Below are 16,456 nucleotides of genomic sequence, written 5' to 3' on the forward strand. Positions count from 1 at the left end.
CTTCCAGATGTGAACAGTGAAACAACCAATAAAGCGGGGACAGAAGCAAGGCAGTAATTCAAAGAAGGAACGTTGGGCAGCTCTGCAGTCTTCAGGAAAAAGTGGAAGCCAAGAAGGTCAGAGAAGGGCATAAGACAAATGGTGTTCTGTCAGAAGGAATTCTTTGAATACACAACTTAGGGAAGGTAGTGACTCCAGTGGTGTTGATGGTCTTGGATGTAGCTGTGAATATATCTACATCAATCCCTCTGGGATGCTGAAATTGGTAAAATAGTTGTTCTTTTCTATGTAAATGGGAAGGCCAGAAGGGTGTTGCAAAGAGCTGACCATATGTAGATATTCAAGTCTAGACAAGCAGGGGTCTGGTCTAGAAAGCTTAGCAAATTTCTTCATTCAACATCCACTGAACAACATTTATAATTCGGAGGGAGTATGTTTTCTGAAAAAAAAAAAAATGACAGGGTATCTGCTCAAATGAGTCACAGAGACATAAAAAAGCAGGTGGAGGACAGAGAGGTTCTGCTGATCAGTGATGACCTCAAATTAACGTACAGCTTCCTGCAGTTAGCGTCCTTTTTTTCAGGGTAAGCTTGATGGCCAGTGGCTCATGATTTCATGACAGTGCAAACAGATTTCTTTGGCTGGTTGTAGCTCTTGAGGGCTTTAGGTGTCCAGCATGAAGTCTCTGCAGTAGCCACTTTTCACCTGTCAGGCCAGTGTGTACTAGAGCTTTTATAGTGCTGGCTGGGGCCAATACCAGTGGAGCTCAAGCAGCGAGGCAGAATCATGATGTTTTTCCTCTGTCAAGCCAATAACAAAACCCCTACCCCTCTGGATGCTTGAGAAACAAACATCACACAACCTGGCTAGTTCAGCAGGAAGAAGTTAGCCAGCTAGCCCGTTTCGGCCCAAGATATTCGACAGGCTCCCCAAAAGGGTCGATCAGGTCCCAAAAGTTACTTTGTAAACACAACTGGCTCACGCACACACTGGCATGACAGTTAAAACATGGTTAGTGATCACGCTGAACCAGTGGATAAAGTGGAGATAAAAGTTACCAAAGCCAAGAAAGCATCTATTTATCCAGATTGTGGATTCAAACAAGGACGTAGGCCCTTTGCACATTCAGTTTGAAGAACATGCAAGGTCCACAAAGTTCCTCCAGGGCAACCAGTACCAGTGGGATCAGATATGGGTATTTGAAAGTTTGTAGTTGAAGGTCCAATAGTCAATACATGTCCACAAGCATACATCCTTCATGCAGACAAAAAAAAAAATCAGTTTGACAGAGTTGATGGGCCAAAAGAAAGCTTTGTTTGAGAGCATCCACAATATTCTCATCCAAAGCCATTTTTCTGACATGGACAATGGGTAAAGATTTCAAGGTTTTCAGGTAGATTTTAAAGTATTTAGGTAATGGAATACCTTATTTTGGACAAGTGGTTGACAATTTGAGCCATTTTCAGCACAATGCTTGTGTATAAATGCAATGTGGAAAGGTGAAGGTGTCATTTTAAAGTGCCTATAACATTCACAAACCTGCTACAATATATTTACATAATTTAAAGCTCAGAAAAACATCCTTTTTTATTTCTAGGCCCTTAATCTGCACAGCTTTGGGTTTACTTTGATTTATACGAGTTACTTATAAACAGAAACTATTTTAAAGAACATGGACAACTGAAAGCAAACTCCCCTTATGAGCGCAAAAACAGAGGACCGTGATGTTGTATGGTATGGCGTCCTTGGGGGAGTGCTAGAATGTGCCCATACTGAGGACTCCGTTGTTCTACTGGGGGACTTAAACGCCCACGTGGGTAATGATATAAAATTAGTCCATTAGTGCACATGGCATCAGGATACCCTAGGTCGATGATGAACCATGTAGTTGTATTATCCGATCTCTGACCACATGTCTTGGAAACTCAGGTAAAGAGAGTCGCAGAGCTGTCAACTGACACCACTTGGTGGTGAGTTAGATCTGCTGATGGGGAAAGTCTGGACAGACCTGTCAGGCACAAACGTATAGTTAGGGTCCTCTGGAAACATCTGGCTATACCTCAAGTCAAAAGGATTTTTAACTCTCACCTCCGGAGGAGCTTTGACCAGATCCCAAGTGAGGCTGGACTCATTCAGACCGAGTGGTCCATGTTCTCCGACTCCATTGTTGATGCGGCCATGAGGAGCTGTGGCTGTAAGGCCTATGGTGCCTGTTGAAGCGGCAATCCACAAACCTGGTGATGGACACCGAAAGTAATGATGCCGTCAAGCTGAAGAAGATGTCCTACAGGGCTTGGTTGGCTTATAAGACTCCCAAGGCAGCTGATGGGCATCAGAGCTGCAGCCTGGAAGATTGCAAAAGCAAAAACTCTGGCCTGGAAAAAGCTCGGGGAGACCATGGAGGAAGACTACTGGTCAACCCCAACGAGATTCTGGCAAACCAAAAGGAATTGTGGAAGGAATACTTTGAGGATCTCCTCAACCCCACTGACATGTCTTTCATTGAGGAAGCTCTGACTGCGGATGCAGGGGTGGACTTACCCAAGCTGAGGTCACTGAGGTAGTTTGCAAGTTCTGCAGTGGCCAAGCAGCAGTGGTAGACGAGATGCACCCTGTGTATCTCAAGTCTCAGTAATGTGGTCGATGCACTGGTCCGTTGTTCTAAAGAAGGAGCTAAGCCAGAAGGCAAAGCTCTCGATTTACTAGTCAACCTACATTCCTACTCTTCCATATAGTCATGAGCTTTGGGTCATGGGACCGAAAGGACAAGATCTCAGATCCAAGTGGCTGAAATGAGTTTCCAGAGCACACCCTTAGACATCCTCAGAGTTGGGCCGCTGCTCCTCCACATCGAGAAAAGTCAGCTGAGGTGGCTCAGGCATCTGTTTCAGATGCCTCCTGGATGCCTACCTAGAGAGGAGTTCCAAGCATGTCTCACTAGGTAGAGGCCTCGGGGAAGACCCAGGACATGCTGAAGAGACTATGTCTCTCGTTTGGCCTGGGAACACCTCGGGATCCCCCCGGAGGAGCTGGAGGAAATGTCTGGAGAGAGGAAAGTCTGTGGTTCTCTCCTGAGATTGCTGCCTCCATGACCCGGGAAAGTGAAATAAAATCAATAAATGAATGGGTTAGTACTGAATAGTATTGACTTCCATAGTATGAAAAAATGAGTACTCAAAAGACATCTTAGCCAGTGCTACAGATTGTTATGAAAAAATGTAGAAAATTAAAACATTGATTTAACATAAATTGAATTGTAAATACCTTGGATTTCACTGAGATAATCCATAAAGGTCTGCTGTGTTTCCTCTCTGTGAAGTATTTTTGAAAATTTAGCAATTTGAATGTTTGCAGCTGGCAGACTAATAATACTCTTGATTAAATCTTCTCACATGGTCCCCCTAAAAACTTAGCATGCTGGATTTAAAAATTATTTTTTAGATTTAGCTTTCATAGTTGACGTCAGGTATTCAGGGACTCCTCACGACCATCGTTGATAGAAAATCATTTCTCTAGTGACAGTCAGAGTTTTTTTGTAAGCTGAATGCGAAGCACCTTCAAGAAGTTGTCAGGTTATCAATGTATTTGTTTAGCAGTAGACAGAATTTTTTGGTTGTATTTTTGCTTTTGCAGACATCCTTGTGGTGAAAGACACACAGTCTGTAGACAGATTTGACTACCTGTATACAACACAGGTATTATTGATCCACACTTGGAATCTCTTAATCTTCGAAAGAATTTTTCTTCTTATACAGTACTTGAAAATGCAGCCTTGGCCACTTCAGCAAGACCCCGTGCTCCCTGATGGTCTCTTTTGGCTGAGCATTTTTGCATGTGCCTCTTAAGTTCATGGCGAACGAACATCCCTCGACAATAAACACAGTACGTATACTTGTTAGAGGCTTGTTTTACAGAATGGCGTTTAACTTTCAGGGCACCCGATCCTTTCTTCAGGACATCATTGTTGTGCATAAAGTTGCCTTTGTTTCGCAAAAACTGCAGCAATTCCTTTCTTTTCTTGGAGTGAGCTGGTAAACTGAGTGCTCGTGCAATTTCAGCATTTTCACGCTTATGCACTTTAAAATGTCGAGCTATTTTGATTTGTGGCTTTCCACAAACAAAACAGAAATTTTCACCACCTCCGGACACAGTGGTGATGCCCTTAAAAGACGAGACTGAATTACTCGCTGTATCCTCTGGGATGGATGTATTTCTCTCTTCTCTTTTATTTGTGGTGTTCTCGTCGTCTGCTTCAGTAATGCTGCTGGGGCTTAAGTCAGGTGAAAAGGACAGACTGGGAATAAGTGAATCTCCTGCTGTGACGTTCAGGCTAGAGGACAACTTGGGGGTTATGCATGGATCCAGAGAGTTCTCTGTAGTGTTGCTAATAGACCTTTCTAAATCCAACTCTGTGTTTGAGTTCAAGCCAGACTGTAATTCAGAGTCAAACTCTTCACCTGACGACAGTTCTTTGTCCCAGGTTTTAGGTAAATCCTGTAGAAAATAAATTGCAGACAGCATTATTAATCTAAAATGTATTATTTGTAATAGACGGAGTACAGGTGTAACTACATTTCTGAAATATAGTTTTGCATTTCGGTTTTAATATTTCAGTTATTACCTATTTATACTTAACTCTTAAAGACACCAATCTCTCATGTAGGTCTAATCTGTTCTGTTAGTTAAAACAGTTTTAAACATTTACTCCACAGAAGTCATTTGTAAAAGAATAATGTGTTAAAAACAGTTACTTACTGGCACACTGTTACTATGGAAACTATGTGAATCCCAGACAGAAGAGCACACTAAAAGGAAAAATAAAATTAATTAGACAAAAACAGAATGAAAAAACCTAAAATAATATATAATCCCCACAAAAGTCACATGTGATTCTGATAAGCGGCGGGGGGAAATGGTCTCAGATTGGTGATATTGTTTGGTAATATTTAAGGAATAAGCAGTTTAAATGACATGACAGAGTTTCTGTAGGACTTATTAGGAAAAATGTAAGGCTTTCTTTAAAAAACAAGGCAAAAATAGAGAAAAAACAACACCAATATGCTGTGATCCCTATGTAACTGTCTAGGGAGCACATAAAGATTTAAATTCCTAGTAAAATATTATGTTACAAAAATTATCTAACAAGCCTTTATATTAAGTTTACATAAAGTATGTTAGAACTTGAATGCTTCTTTTATACCTCCAAGAAGTTTCAGTCTAACCGATACAGTACCTGGAAATGCAGCCTTGGCCACTTCAGCAAGACCCAGTGCTCCCAGTGCTTCCTGATGGTTTCTTTGGGCTGAGCATTTTTTCATGTGCCTTTTGAGTTCCTGGCAAATAAACATTCCCCGGCAATAAATACAGTACGTATACTTGTTGGAGGCTTGTTTCACAGAATGGCGTTTAACTTTCAGGGCACCCGATCCTTTCTTCAGGACATCGTTGTTGTGCATAAAGTTGCCTTTGTTTCGCAACATCTGCAGCAATTCCTTTCTTTTCTTGGAGTGAGCTGGTAAACTGAGTGCTCGTGCAATTTCAGCATTTTCACGCTTATGCACTTTAAAATGTCGAGCTATTTTGATTTGTGGCTTTCCACAAACAAAACAGAAATTTTCACCACCTCTAGTGGTGATGCCCTTTGAAGACAAGACTGAATCACTCGCTGTATCCTCTGGGATGGATGTATTTCTCTCTTCTCTTTTATTTGTGGTGTTCTCGTCCTCTGCTTCAGTGATGCTGCTGGGGCTGGAATCTCCTGCTGTTATGTTCAGACTAGAGGCCTTTTTCTCACTGGTCATGCAAGGCTCCGGCAAGTTCTCTGTAATATTGCCGAGGGACCTTTCTAAATCCAAATCTGTGTTTAAGTTCAAGCCAGACTGTGATTCAGGGACAAACTCTTCAACCGATGACAATTCTTGTTCACAGCTTTCAGCTAAATCCTGATAAAAAAAATTGTTGGCAGCATTATTAGTTTAAACTTGTATTATTAGTAATAGACTGAGAACAGGTGTAATTACATTTCTGAAATCTAGATTAGAATTTTTGTTTAAATATTCCAGTTCTTTCCCATAAGTATCAAGAATACACTCGGCAGCACTCAAAATATCAGCGGGAAATATTGCTAATGTCACATTATTAAATTTCAATACAGACTCTTACAAGTTGGTACTTCGGACAACACTTCCAGCCGCAACCCATCATGAACATAACTACTGCACAATCTCACAGCTAGACTGAATAAATTAATTGAATGTGTTAAAGGTTACTTACAATCACACTCTTTTTGTGGAAACTGTGAGAATCCAACACAGCAGAGAACACTAAAAACAAACAAAACGAATACACAAAAACAGAAAACTATTAAAAATAATTATAAGCAATAAGGAAACCTTAAACTAAAGGTAAAAAATGTGGGAACTTAATACCACACACACATACACAGTAAGAGATTTAATTAACTCAATTATTGAGTTACATTTGAAAACATCTAACAAAATTACTTTATATTTTGTAATACGATAATAGTGTTTCGGTTTCCAAACACAGCATCCAGAATTGTTGTTCCATTTCATCCTTCCAGACCCAGAGGCAGTGCTTCACACTGGATGTCATCCCATCTCAGATGCACATCAAGTCTCCCTGGTAGGAAGACTTGAGGTATCCCCCATTTAACCCTATACCTTGCTACACTGTCCTTATAACCTCACACATGTAAATGCAACAGCAATGGTTCTCAACACCTGGGCTGCGGACCGGCACCGGTTGGTGGATCAATTGGTACCAGTCCGCAGAAGAAATCATTAGGTATTTCCATTTTATTTATTATCTGAGTCTGAACAATCTTTAATTTCGAAAAATGATGAAGGGGAAATGCGAAAGGGAAAAGGCCCAGTGAAGGACCCACGAACTGCCAAGGATTGGATTTGCAACCCACTGTCAACAAATCAGGCGAGTCCATCATGTTAGTGCAAGAAAAAGGTCAACTGCGGGAGATCATAAATGACAGCCGTTCACATCTTCGCACCTTTTTTTTGCGAGCAAGTTCATTATGTCCTATGGAGTTACAGGGCTTTTCAGCGCATATTGAGAAGGACACGTGCAAGTGATGCCCTTGGGCCTTTCAGATGCACCCAGTTGAAAACACCTCAACTTCAATGCTGTGAGCGATCCACAAGTTACACGACAAGAACTGACGACCAGCTTTATATTTTGCATGGAATATACACATTACGGTAGATTAATTACCACAGACAAATACAGAACACCCAAACATTGCAGTGCCTTTTAATTTTTCTATAAGTAGAATCTCACAAATCTCATGATGAATCTCATGATACTGACCATGGATCTGCAAATGGCTCTTAATTAGAGCAGGAAGTAGAGAAGCAAGCAGTTTTGCATGCATGGGTCTTGATACAGCCCCAGCAGCAGCTACCTCAACTTCTGTTTTCTTTAGAGGGTTGGTTCGACAGTCTGCTATTATTGCCTCTTTTGTTATTTCTCCATTTATGGTCTTGAGACCTAATGTCATTTGGCTGTGGCCTCAGTGCCATATTACAGACGGTCTTCTCATATAAGCATATAACACAGGTGTGTGTCACACTGGCAATTCTTTTTCTCATCTAATGCTGGCGCTGTCTCAGTCTGTGCAATTTTTCCAGGAGTGACACTACATTCTAAGACCTCTGCGATGCTACTTTACACTCAGTGGCTTTAATGACAAGGGAACTGGGTAGGCTTATGTAAATGCTTACACAAGCAGGGCAACAAGTCAGGCCCGCATAATCACCCCTGTCTGAGTCCTGTAGGAAAACTCTGAGGGACCTTTTTGTAGTTCCGGGACAGCTTTTTTGCCCAAAAAAATGACAGACACTACAAAGCTGTGTCCACAAAAATCAGACTAGACAGGAATATGCAATCATGAGAAGAGGGTCGCCATCTCACTTGTAGTACAGGCAATAAAATAGAGATCATGAATTGCAATGTTTTCAGGTTTCTACATGACCAATGAATTTTGTATAAACCAGCCTTAGGATTTGGAGCAGCCTCATAGAATAGCCAGATCTGTCCAGCAGCCTCGGGGACAGGGTCAGCAATCCTTTTTTGTCCCAAGGGGCAGAACAACTACCCAGCAACCTTCCAGTATTGCTAAAGGCCAGGGATGCAGTACCTGGAGGTCTGCTGCCAACCATCGAATTTTTTTCACATCAGCACCTCAATTACTGGAAGACAACAACCTCAGAGGCATGGGTTGTAGCAACCTTAACTCAAGAGTACAAACAGCAGTTTTGGGGGCAGCCTCGCACTTTCGAGGAGGTCAGAATGTCCACAGTATTACATCACAACAACACAAATGCCTTAACGCAAGAAATAACACAACTGTTACAGAAATACATGATCAAGTCAGTGATGTGTTTAGAACAGCTCAGTGAGTTTTATTCAATATACTTCATTCTAAAAAAAAGATGGCGGGCTAAGACCTACAAAAACCAATGTTCCCTCAAATTTTCGAAAGTACTACCAATTTGCATGCTGCATGTGACAGGTTCTCCAGTCAGTCAGACAACAGCACAGGCTCTCCAGAGTAGACTTAAAAGATGCATACTTTCATATTCCGATCCCCCCACAGTACAGAACATTCCTCTGCTTTGCATTCCAAGAGCAGGTTTATCAGTTCTGGGTGCTTCTATTGAATCTTATTCAATCAACACAAGTCTTTACCAAGTGCATGGCACTGTCTCTAATGTAGGTCAAAGTCATCTAGATACTTCCATATCTGGACAACCCACTCCTTTGCTCCCATTCTCAGTAGCAGGTGGTGGTAGAGGCTACAAAACTGCTTTCCCACATTGTCTGACTGGGCCTAGAAGTGAATAAAAAACAGCCAATTCCAACCCAGTTTGTGAAGTAGAATGGGGTTGTCCTAGACCCAATTAACGATAAGAGCATAAGAACAGCAGGTGAACAGTACTCTACATCTCCCCCAACATTTTCAAAGGCAGGAGAGCTACCATTCTGGTACTTCCTCAAACTCATGGGTATGCTGGCAGTCGCAGCAGTTGTACCATTGGGCTTCCCCTGACTCAGTCCCTTTTAGAGGCACATATTTCACCTATATCCCAGGAGGCACATGAATAAGAGGATCAGTTACACCAAACATTCTCACACTGAAACCATGGAGAACTTACTAAAAAAAGCATATTGCTCTGGGTAGGATTCCATACTTACTAGAAGTAGTCCAGATGGATGCTTCTCTTTCCTGCTGGGAAAGAGTCTGGCAGCACAGAACTGTAAGAGAGCAATGGGACTGCCAGCAAAGAGGGGAGAATATCAACACCTTTGAGCTATAGAGTAGTGCTACTGGCACTGAACTACTTTGCCCTATATCTGGAAGGCAGGCATGTTCTTGTCAGATCAGACAATACATCCATGATGTGTCACATCATCCTTCAACGGGGCACAAAATTCAGCCAGTCTCCACAAGTATGACAAGATCTGTTGACCTGGGTCTTCCCTCAGTAAGCGAACATCAGGGCAATGGACATAACAGGGGAGAAACATACCATGGCAGATTTCTTGTTACGTCACACTCAACAGGGGAGTGAAGCCTTAAGACAAAGGTAGTGGATATATGAGTTTCGACAAAGTGCCACAGAGGCATGTCCTGTTGCATCTGTGTTCCATTTTATGCAATTGTTGCTAAAAGAATTATTGGGCAGTTTCTACCTTGAGAGTCTTTGAAGCTGAAACTTCAGCATATATTTGAGTAGATGGTCAGCCCTTGGGATCTCCTGTTCTAGTTACTCCGTTTCTAAGAGGTGTGCAACAAGTATGGCCTCAAATCATTTAGGTACCTTTTTGGCAATTAAGTCTTTTCTTAAATTCCTTTACACTATCTTCTATTGAACCTCTGTGACAAAGTGGCTCCCATTGATGACCACTTTTCTCCTAGCCATTCAGCTACACAAGTGGGTGAGCTACATAAGTTATGTGTTAATGCATTCTACTTTTGTTGGAATGCAGATAGTTCAGAAGTCATGCTGTGTCCAAACCAAGCCAAAGACTCTCTTGGCCTTATCCCAAAATCATCCAATTAAGCGGGTGGTATCTAATTCTCCTACAGAGTCATACACAATAAGGGTGTTGATATAAACTCGAGTTACTACAAGTAGTCCAGATGGATGCTTCTCCATCTCTCTGTAATTACATCAGAGCCAATTTTTCTCTGTTTTGGGAGAGCCCCTTTTGAAACAAAAACTTTCACATTGGGTGGTTGAGGTTCTCGCCCATGCTTATGAGTCAAGTGGATCCTCATTGCTATCAGGAGTAAGGTGTCATTCCACAAGAGGCATCTTGACTTCTTGGTCAGCGGTAAAGGGTGTTCCCCTTGTGTGACTGCTTCCTGGTTTTCAATGAATACCTTTTTTCAATACGACAGGTTTAATCTGGCTGCATCAGACACTTTTGAAACACCTGCCCTTCTAGAGGTAAACAGGACCTCTCCTTGTTACCTTGTGGCTACAAATCATCCAGTGTGAAGCATTGCCTCTAGTGGTCAGGAAGAACAAAACAGAACAATATTTATGAATGTAAATGCAGTTCTAGGAGTCAGTGCAAGAAGATTCCATAGGGACAGTTTTTAGAACGTTACAGGGTTAAACACCAAATCTTCCTGGCCATGAGGAACTTGTTTGTATTAAACTCGACCTGTGCTTCTGTGATGGGTTGATATTTAGTGTGAAGCGCTGCCTCTAGCAGTCATCTAGAACTCAGAACTGCATCTACACTAGTAAATCTGATTTTCAACCCAGAAGTTCAATTTTGGTGCATCCTTAATTTTATGCCCTAAAATATAACTTACAAAGAGAAATTTTTAAATAATTTTTCTCTATACATCACTGGCCAAAAGTCTGTGTACTGCTCGCTAACTGGATTTTCAACTGCAAGATATTACAACAAAAGTTTCTTGTGATTCAGATATGCAGCTGGAAAACGGTCATGAATTTGTGATACTGTGATACTGTGTACAGTTGGGCAATTTGCTTAGGACATGGGTTATGTTAAACTTCATCATCATCATACTTATGAAGACTTTAATACATTATCTGATACAGTACCTGGAATTGCAGCCTTGGCCACTTCAGCAAGACCCCATGCTCCCAGTGCTTCCTGATGGTCTCTTTTAGCTGAGCAATTTTTCATGTGCCTCTTGAGTTCCTGGCGAACAAACATCCCCCGGCAATAAACACAGTACGTATACTTGTTGGAGGCTTGATTTACAGAATGGCGTTTAACTTTCAGGGCACCCGTTCCTTTTTTCAGGACATCATTGTTGTGCATAAAGTTGCCTTTGTTTCGCAACATCTGCAGCAATTCCTTTCTTTTCTTGGAGTGAGCTGGTAAACTGAGTGCTCGTGCAATTTCGGCATCTTCATGCTTATGCACTTTAAAATGTCTACCAATTTTGATTTGTGGTTTTCCACAAACAAAACAGTAATTTTCACCACCTCCGGACACAGTGGTGATGCCCTTTGAAGACAAGACTGAATCACTCGCTGTATCCTCTGGTATGGATGCATTTCTCTCTTCTCTTTTGCTTGTTGTGTTTTCATCCTCTGCTTCAGTGATGCTGCTGGGGCTTAAGTCAGGTGAAGAGGAGAGATTGTGAATGAGTGAATCTTCTGCTGTGATGTCCAGGCAAGAAGACTTCTTCTCAGTGGTCATGCAAGGCTCCAGAGAGTTCTCTGTAATGTTGCTGATAGTTCTTTCTAAAGTCAGTTCTGTTTTTGAGTTCAAGCCAGATTGTGATTGAGGGACGAACTCGTTACCTGGCGACAATTCTTTGTCCAGGCTTTCAGGTAAATCCTGTAGAAAATATATTGTAGACAGCACTATTAGTTTAACATTTATTTTTTGTAATAGACTGAGAACAGGTGTGACATTTCTAAAATATAGTTTAGCATTTCTGTTTTAAGCATCACTGTGGCACAGTGGGTAGCACGATCGCCTCACAGCAAGATGGTTGCTGGTTGAGCCCCAGATGAGTCAGTTGGCATTTCTGTGTGGAGTTTGCATGTTCTTCCTATGTTGGCGTGGGTCTCCTGTAAATGCTCCTGTTTCCCACAAGTCCAAAGACAAGTGGTATAGGTGAATTGGGTAAGCTAATTTGTCCATAGTGTATGAGTGTGAATAAGTGTGTATGGATGTTTCCCAATTATGGGTTGCAGCTGGAAGGGCATCCGCTGCGTAAAACACATGCTGGGATTAATAAAGGGACTAAGCCAGGAATTTCTGTTCTAATATTTCAGCTATTTCCTGTTCGCATTTATACTGTAGTCTTAAAGACACCAATCTCTCATGTAGGTATAATCTTTTCTGTTAATTTTAACATATTTAAACATTTACTCCACAGAAGTCCTTTAAAGAAGAATGTGTAAAATGTTACTTACAGGCACACTCTTACTCTGGAAACTCAGTGGATCACACATAGAAGAGCACACTAAAAGGAAAAATGAAATGAATTAGACAAATCAAAAATAGGAAAACTGAAAGATGTAATCCTATACAAAAGTCACACGTGACTCTGATAACCAGTGGGGGGAATGGTCAAAGACTAGTGATATTTAAGAAATAAGCAGTTTAAAAGGAACAGTGTTGATTTAAGACAAATCTTTTTAATTTTGCACATTACAAATTGGGCAAAATATTAAGGGGATGACAGATTTTCTGAAGGATTTATAAGGAAGAATTTAAGGCTTTCTTTAAAGACCTTTTAAAGACCAAATACAGAAAAATGAAGGCAAATATAGAGGAAAAGCAACACCAATATGTTGAGAACTACATATAACTGTCTAGGGAGCACAAAGATTTAAATTCCTAGCAAGACATCAAAGTAAATATAAGATCTAACTTGCTTTTGTATTAAGTTACAAAGTATGTTAAAACTTGAATGCCTCTTTTATACTTTCAAGAAGTTTTAATCTAACTGATACAGTACCTGGAATTGCAGCCTTGGCCACTTCCGCAAGACCCAGTGCTCCCAGTGCTTCCTGATGGTGTCTTTTGGCTGAGCAATTTTTCATGTGCCTCTTGAGTTCCTGGTGAATAAACATCCCCCGGCAATAAACACAGTACGTATACTTGTTGGAGGCTTGTTTTAAAGACCGGCGTTTAACTTTCAGGGCACCTGATCCTTTCTTCAGGACATCATTGTTGTGCATGAAGTTGCCTTTGTTTCGCAACATCTGCAGCAATTCCTTTCTTTTCTTGGAGTGAGCTGGTAAACTGAGTGCTCGTGCAATTTCAGCATCTTCACGCTTATGCACTTTAAAATGTCGAGCTATTTTGATTTGTGGCTTTCCACAAACAAAACAGAAATTTTCACCACCTCTAGTGGTGATGCCCTTTGAAGACGAGACTGAATCACTCGCTGTATCCTCTGGGATGGATGTATTTCTCTCTTCTCTTTTATTTGTGGTGTTCTCGTCCTCTGCTTCAGTGATGGTGCTGGGGCTTAAATCAGGTGAAGAGGACAGATTGTAAATAAGTACATCTCCTGTGACGTTCAGGCTAGAAGACTTCTTCTCAGTGGTTATGCAAGGCTCCAGAGAGTTCTCTGTAGTGTTGCTGATAGACCTTTCTAAATCCAGTTCAGTTTTTGAGTTCAAGCCAGACTGTGATTCAGGGACAAACTCGTTACCTGACAACAAATCTTTGACCCAGCTTTCAGGTAAATCCTGTAGAAAATTTATCGTATACAGCATTATTGGTTTAATCTTTAGTATATATGCAGAATGATGTGTAAAAAGGTTACTTACAGGCACACTCTTACTCTGGAAACTTTGTGAATCAGACACAGAAGAGCACGCTAAAAGGAAAAATAAAACAATTACACAAAAGCAGAAAGAAAACAGCTGCAAGATATTTTATCCCCACAAAAGTTACATGTGACTCCGATAAGCAGTGGAGGGGGGTGGGGGGTGTTGGAATGGTCAAAGACTATTTTAGGTGATATTTAAGGAATGTAATTTAATTTAAATCTTTCCAAATTGGGAAAACAATTAGGGACATGACAGAGTTTAGCAAGATTTATCAAGGGAAATTTAAGACTTTCTTTAAATATCAACTAAAGAAATTTTAAATGAAAAAACAAATGGAGGGAAAACAACCGCAATATGTTGAGAACTACAAATGATGTCTAAGGAGCAATAAAGATTTGAACTCCAAGCAAAATATCAAAGTAAAAACACAAAAGATTTATCGAAATTGTCTTTAAATTAGGTTTTTTTTTTAATAATGTTAAGGCTTTAATATCTCCGATTCAACCACTTAATTGGAGAAATCACTTTTACCCTCTGGTCATACCCATTAAATATCTATATACCTCTATGATAGTGGTCAACATTTGCCATAATGGCATCCTGCATACAGCAGTAATAAAGCTCATTCTCCAGTGTGGTGAACACTGACGGTGCCAATGATGATCCTCACTGCAAAAATTACCTTACATTGAAACACAAGGATCAATTCCCATACTTATAGGAATTTAAGACTTGCTGCTTTGATTTAAGACTTGTTTAAGGAAAGATTATTCAAGACCTTTTAGAACCCACAAAAACCCTGCATGAGTTATATAAAACCACACTTCATTATCTTCAATACCTCTGAGAAGCTTTAATCTAACTGATACAGTACCTGGAATTGCAGCCTTGGCCACTTCAGCAAGACCCAGTGCTCCCAGTGCTTCCTGATGGTCTCTTTTGGCTAAGCAATTTTTCATGTGCCTCTTGAGTACCTGGCGAACAAACATCCCCCGGCAATAAACACAGTACGTATACTTGTTGGAGGCTTGTTTTAAAGAACGGCGTTTAACTTTCAGGGCACCCGATCCTTTCTTCAGGACGTCATTGTTGTGCATAAAGTTGCCTTTGTTTCGCAACATCTGCAGCAATTCCTTTCTTTTCTTGGAGTGAGCTGGTAAACTGAGTGCTCGTGCAATTTCTGCGTCTTCACGCTTATGCACTTTAAAATGTCGAGCTATTTTGATTTGTGGCTTTCCACAAACAAAACAGAAATTTTCACCACCTCTAGTGGTGATGCCTTTTGAAGACAAGACTGAATCACTCGCTGTATCCTCTGGAATGGATGTATGTCTCTCTTCTCTTTTACTTGTTGTGTTCTCATCCTCTGCTTCAGTGATGCTGCTGGGGCTTAAGTCAGGTGAAGAGCACAGATTGTGAATGATTGAATCTCCTGTGACGATCAGGCTAGAGGACGACTTCTCAGTGGTCATGCAAGGCTCCAGAGAGTTCTCTGTAGTGTTGCTGAAAGACCTTTCTAAATCCTGTTCTGTTTTTGAGTCAGACTGTGATTCAGGGGCAAACTCTTCACCTGACGAAAATTCATCTGCCCAACTTTCAAGTAAATCCTGTAAAAGATTAATTGTAGGCAGCAGTATTAGCGTAATCTTTAATTATTAGTATCAGACTGAGAACAAGGATGACTAAAAACACAAATTTATCATGTAGGTCTAATCTGTCCTGTTAGTTTCAAATACTCATGAGGTTCATTAACTCCACAGAAGTAATTTGTTGAAATATTAATGCATTAAAAGTTACTTACAGTCACGCTGTTTTTGAGAAAACTGCATGAATGCCACACAGAAGAGCAACCTTTAAAAGAAATTACACAAAACAGAAACATTAGTGTATTTTAGCTTTATGAAACGAATAGGAAATTAGGGAACTAAACTAAAGCTAACTAGAAATTTGGGAATTTAACACCACACAGACTGCACAGACACACACTGGCAGATACACAGCATTGTGTGTGTATAAAATATTAAACGTGAACAAACTACAAACACATTCTGTGAAGTTGAATTGTCTCTATTTTAAGCCCCGTTTCGATTACATCATTTTAATTGTCAGTTACAACACTGGTTAGGAGTCAATCTGTCAGATTATCTTATTTTGTCTAGATCAGGGATGCCCAAAGTCTGTCCTGGAGAGTTTAGCTCCAACCCTAATCAAACACACCTAACAAATCTAATCAAGCTTACTAAATTTACTAGAATCATCCTGGCTGGTGTGTTGAAGCAAGTTGGAGCTACACTCTGCAGGACACCGGCCCTCCAGAACAGTTTGGGCTACCCTGGTCTAGATAAACTCTTGATGTGTTGTGGGTACCAAATATGCCAGGCTAGATTCTGTCATCAAGAAGTAGCATACATTACATATGTCACTGTAACTGGCTAGAGGTGGAGTGCTCCTGGAGATCTACCTTCCTGCAGAGTTCAGCTGCAACCTTGATCAAACACATCTGTCTTTAATTACCAAGTGGTCCTTCAGATCCTACGTAGTTAGTTTAGTTGGGTTTCAGGGTTGGAGCTAAACTCTGCAAGAGAGTCGGTCTCCAGAAACGCTCTAGAGGTCTGCATTCCTGCGGTTGTACC

The 16,456-nt window shown here is 40.8% G+C and overlaps 1 protein-coding gene across 4 annotated transcripts in view; it reads right to left on the reverse strand.

Moving 5' to 3' along the window:
• LOC130221897 (uncharacterized) overlaps nt 1–16,456 on the reverse strand; it is a 32,366-nt gene that overhangs the window by 8,699 nt on the left and 7,211 nt on the right. Inside the window, exons 3-14 of one of the 4 annotated variants that reach the window (XM_056454440.1) lie at nt 15,625–15,674; nt 14,698–15,430; nt 13,821–13,870; nt 13,001–13,739; nt 12,453–12,502; nt 11,121–11,868; nt 6,274–6,323; nt 5,234–5,942; nt 4,756–4,805; nt 3,265–4,494; nt 2,089–3,080; nt 1,864–2,008 (exon numbers count right to left, since the gene is read on the reverse strand). In XM_056454440.1, coding sequence (XP_056310415.1) covers nt 3,748–4,494; nt 4,756–4,805; nt 5,234–5,942; nt 6,274–6,323; nt 11,121–11,868; nt 12,453–12,502; nt 13,001–13,739; nt 13,821–13,870; nt 14,698–15,430; nt 15,625–15,674 — 3,926 coding nt within the window. In that variant the 3' untranslated portion in view covers nt 1,864–2,008; nt 2,089–3,080; nt 3,265–3,747. Of the gene's footprint in view, nt 1–1,863; nt 3,085–3,264; nt 4,495–4,755; nt 4,806–5,233; nt 5,943–6,273; nt 6,324–11,120; nt 11,869–12,452; nt 12,503–13,000; nt 13,740–13,820; nt 13,871–14,697; nt 15,431–15,624; nt 15,675–16,456 lie in introns of all 4 variants that reach the window. The other 3 variants (XM_056454439.1, XM_056454441.1, XM_056454438.1) reach the window with 3 other exon arrangements.

The sequence above is a fragment of the Danio aesculapii genome, chromosome 4, assembly GCF_903798145.1.
Source record: "Danio aesculapii chromosome 4, fDanAes4.1, whole genome shotgun sequence".
Lineage (NCBI taxonomy): Eukaryota > Metazoa > Chordata > Actinopteri > Cypriniformes > Danionidae > Danio > Danio aesculapii.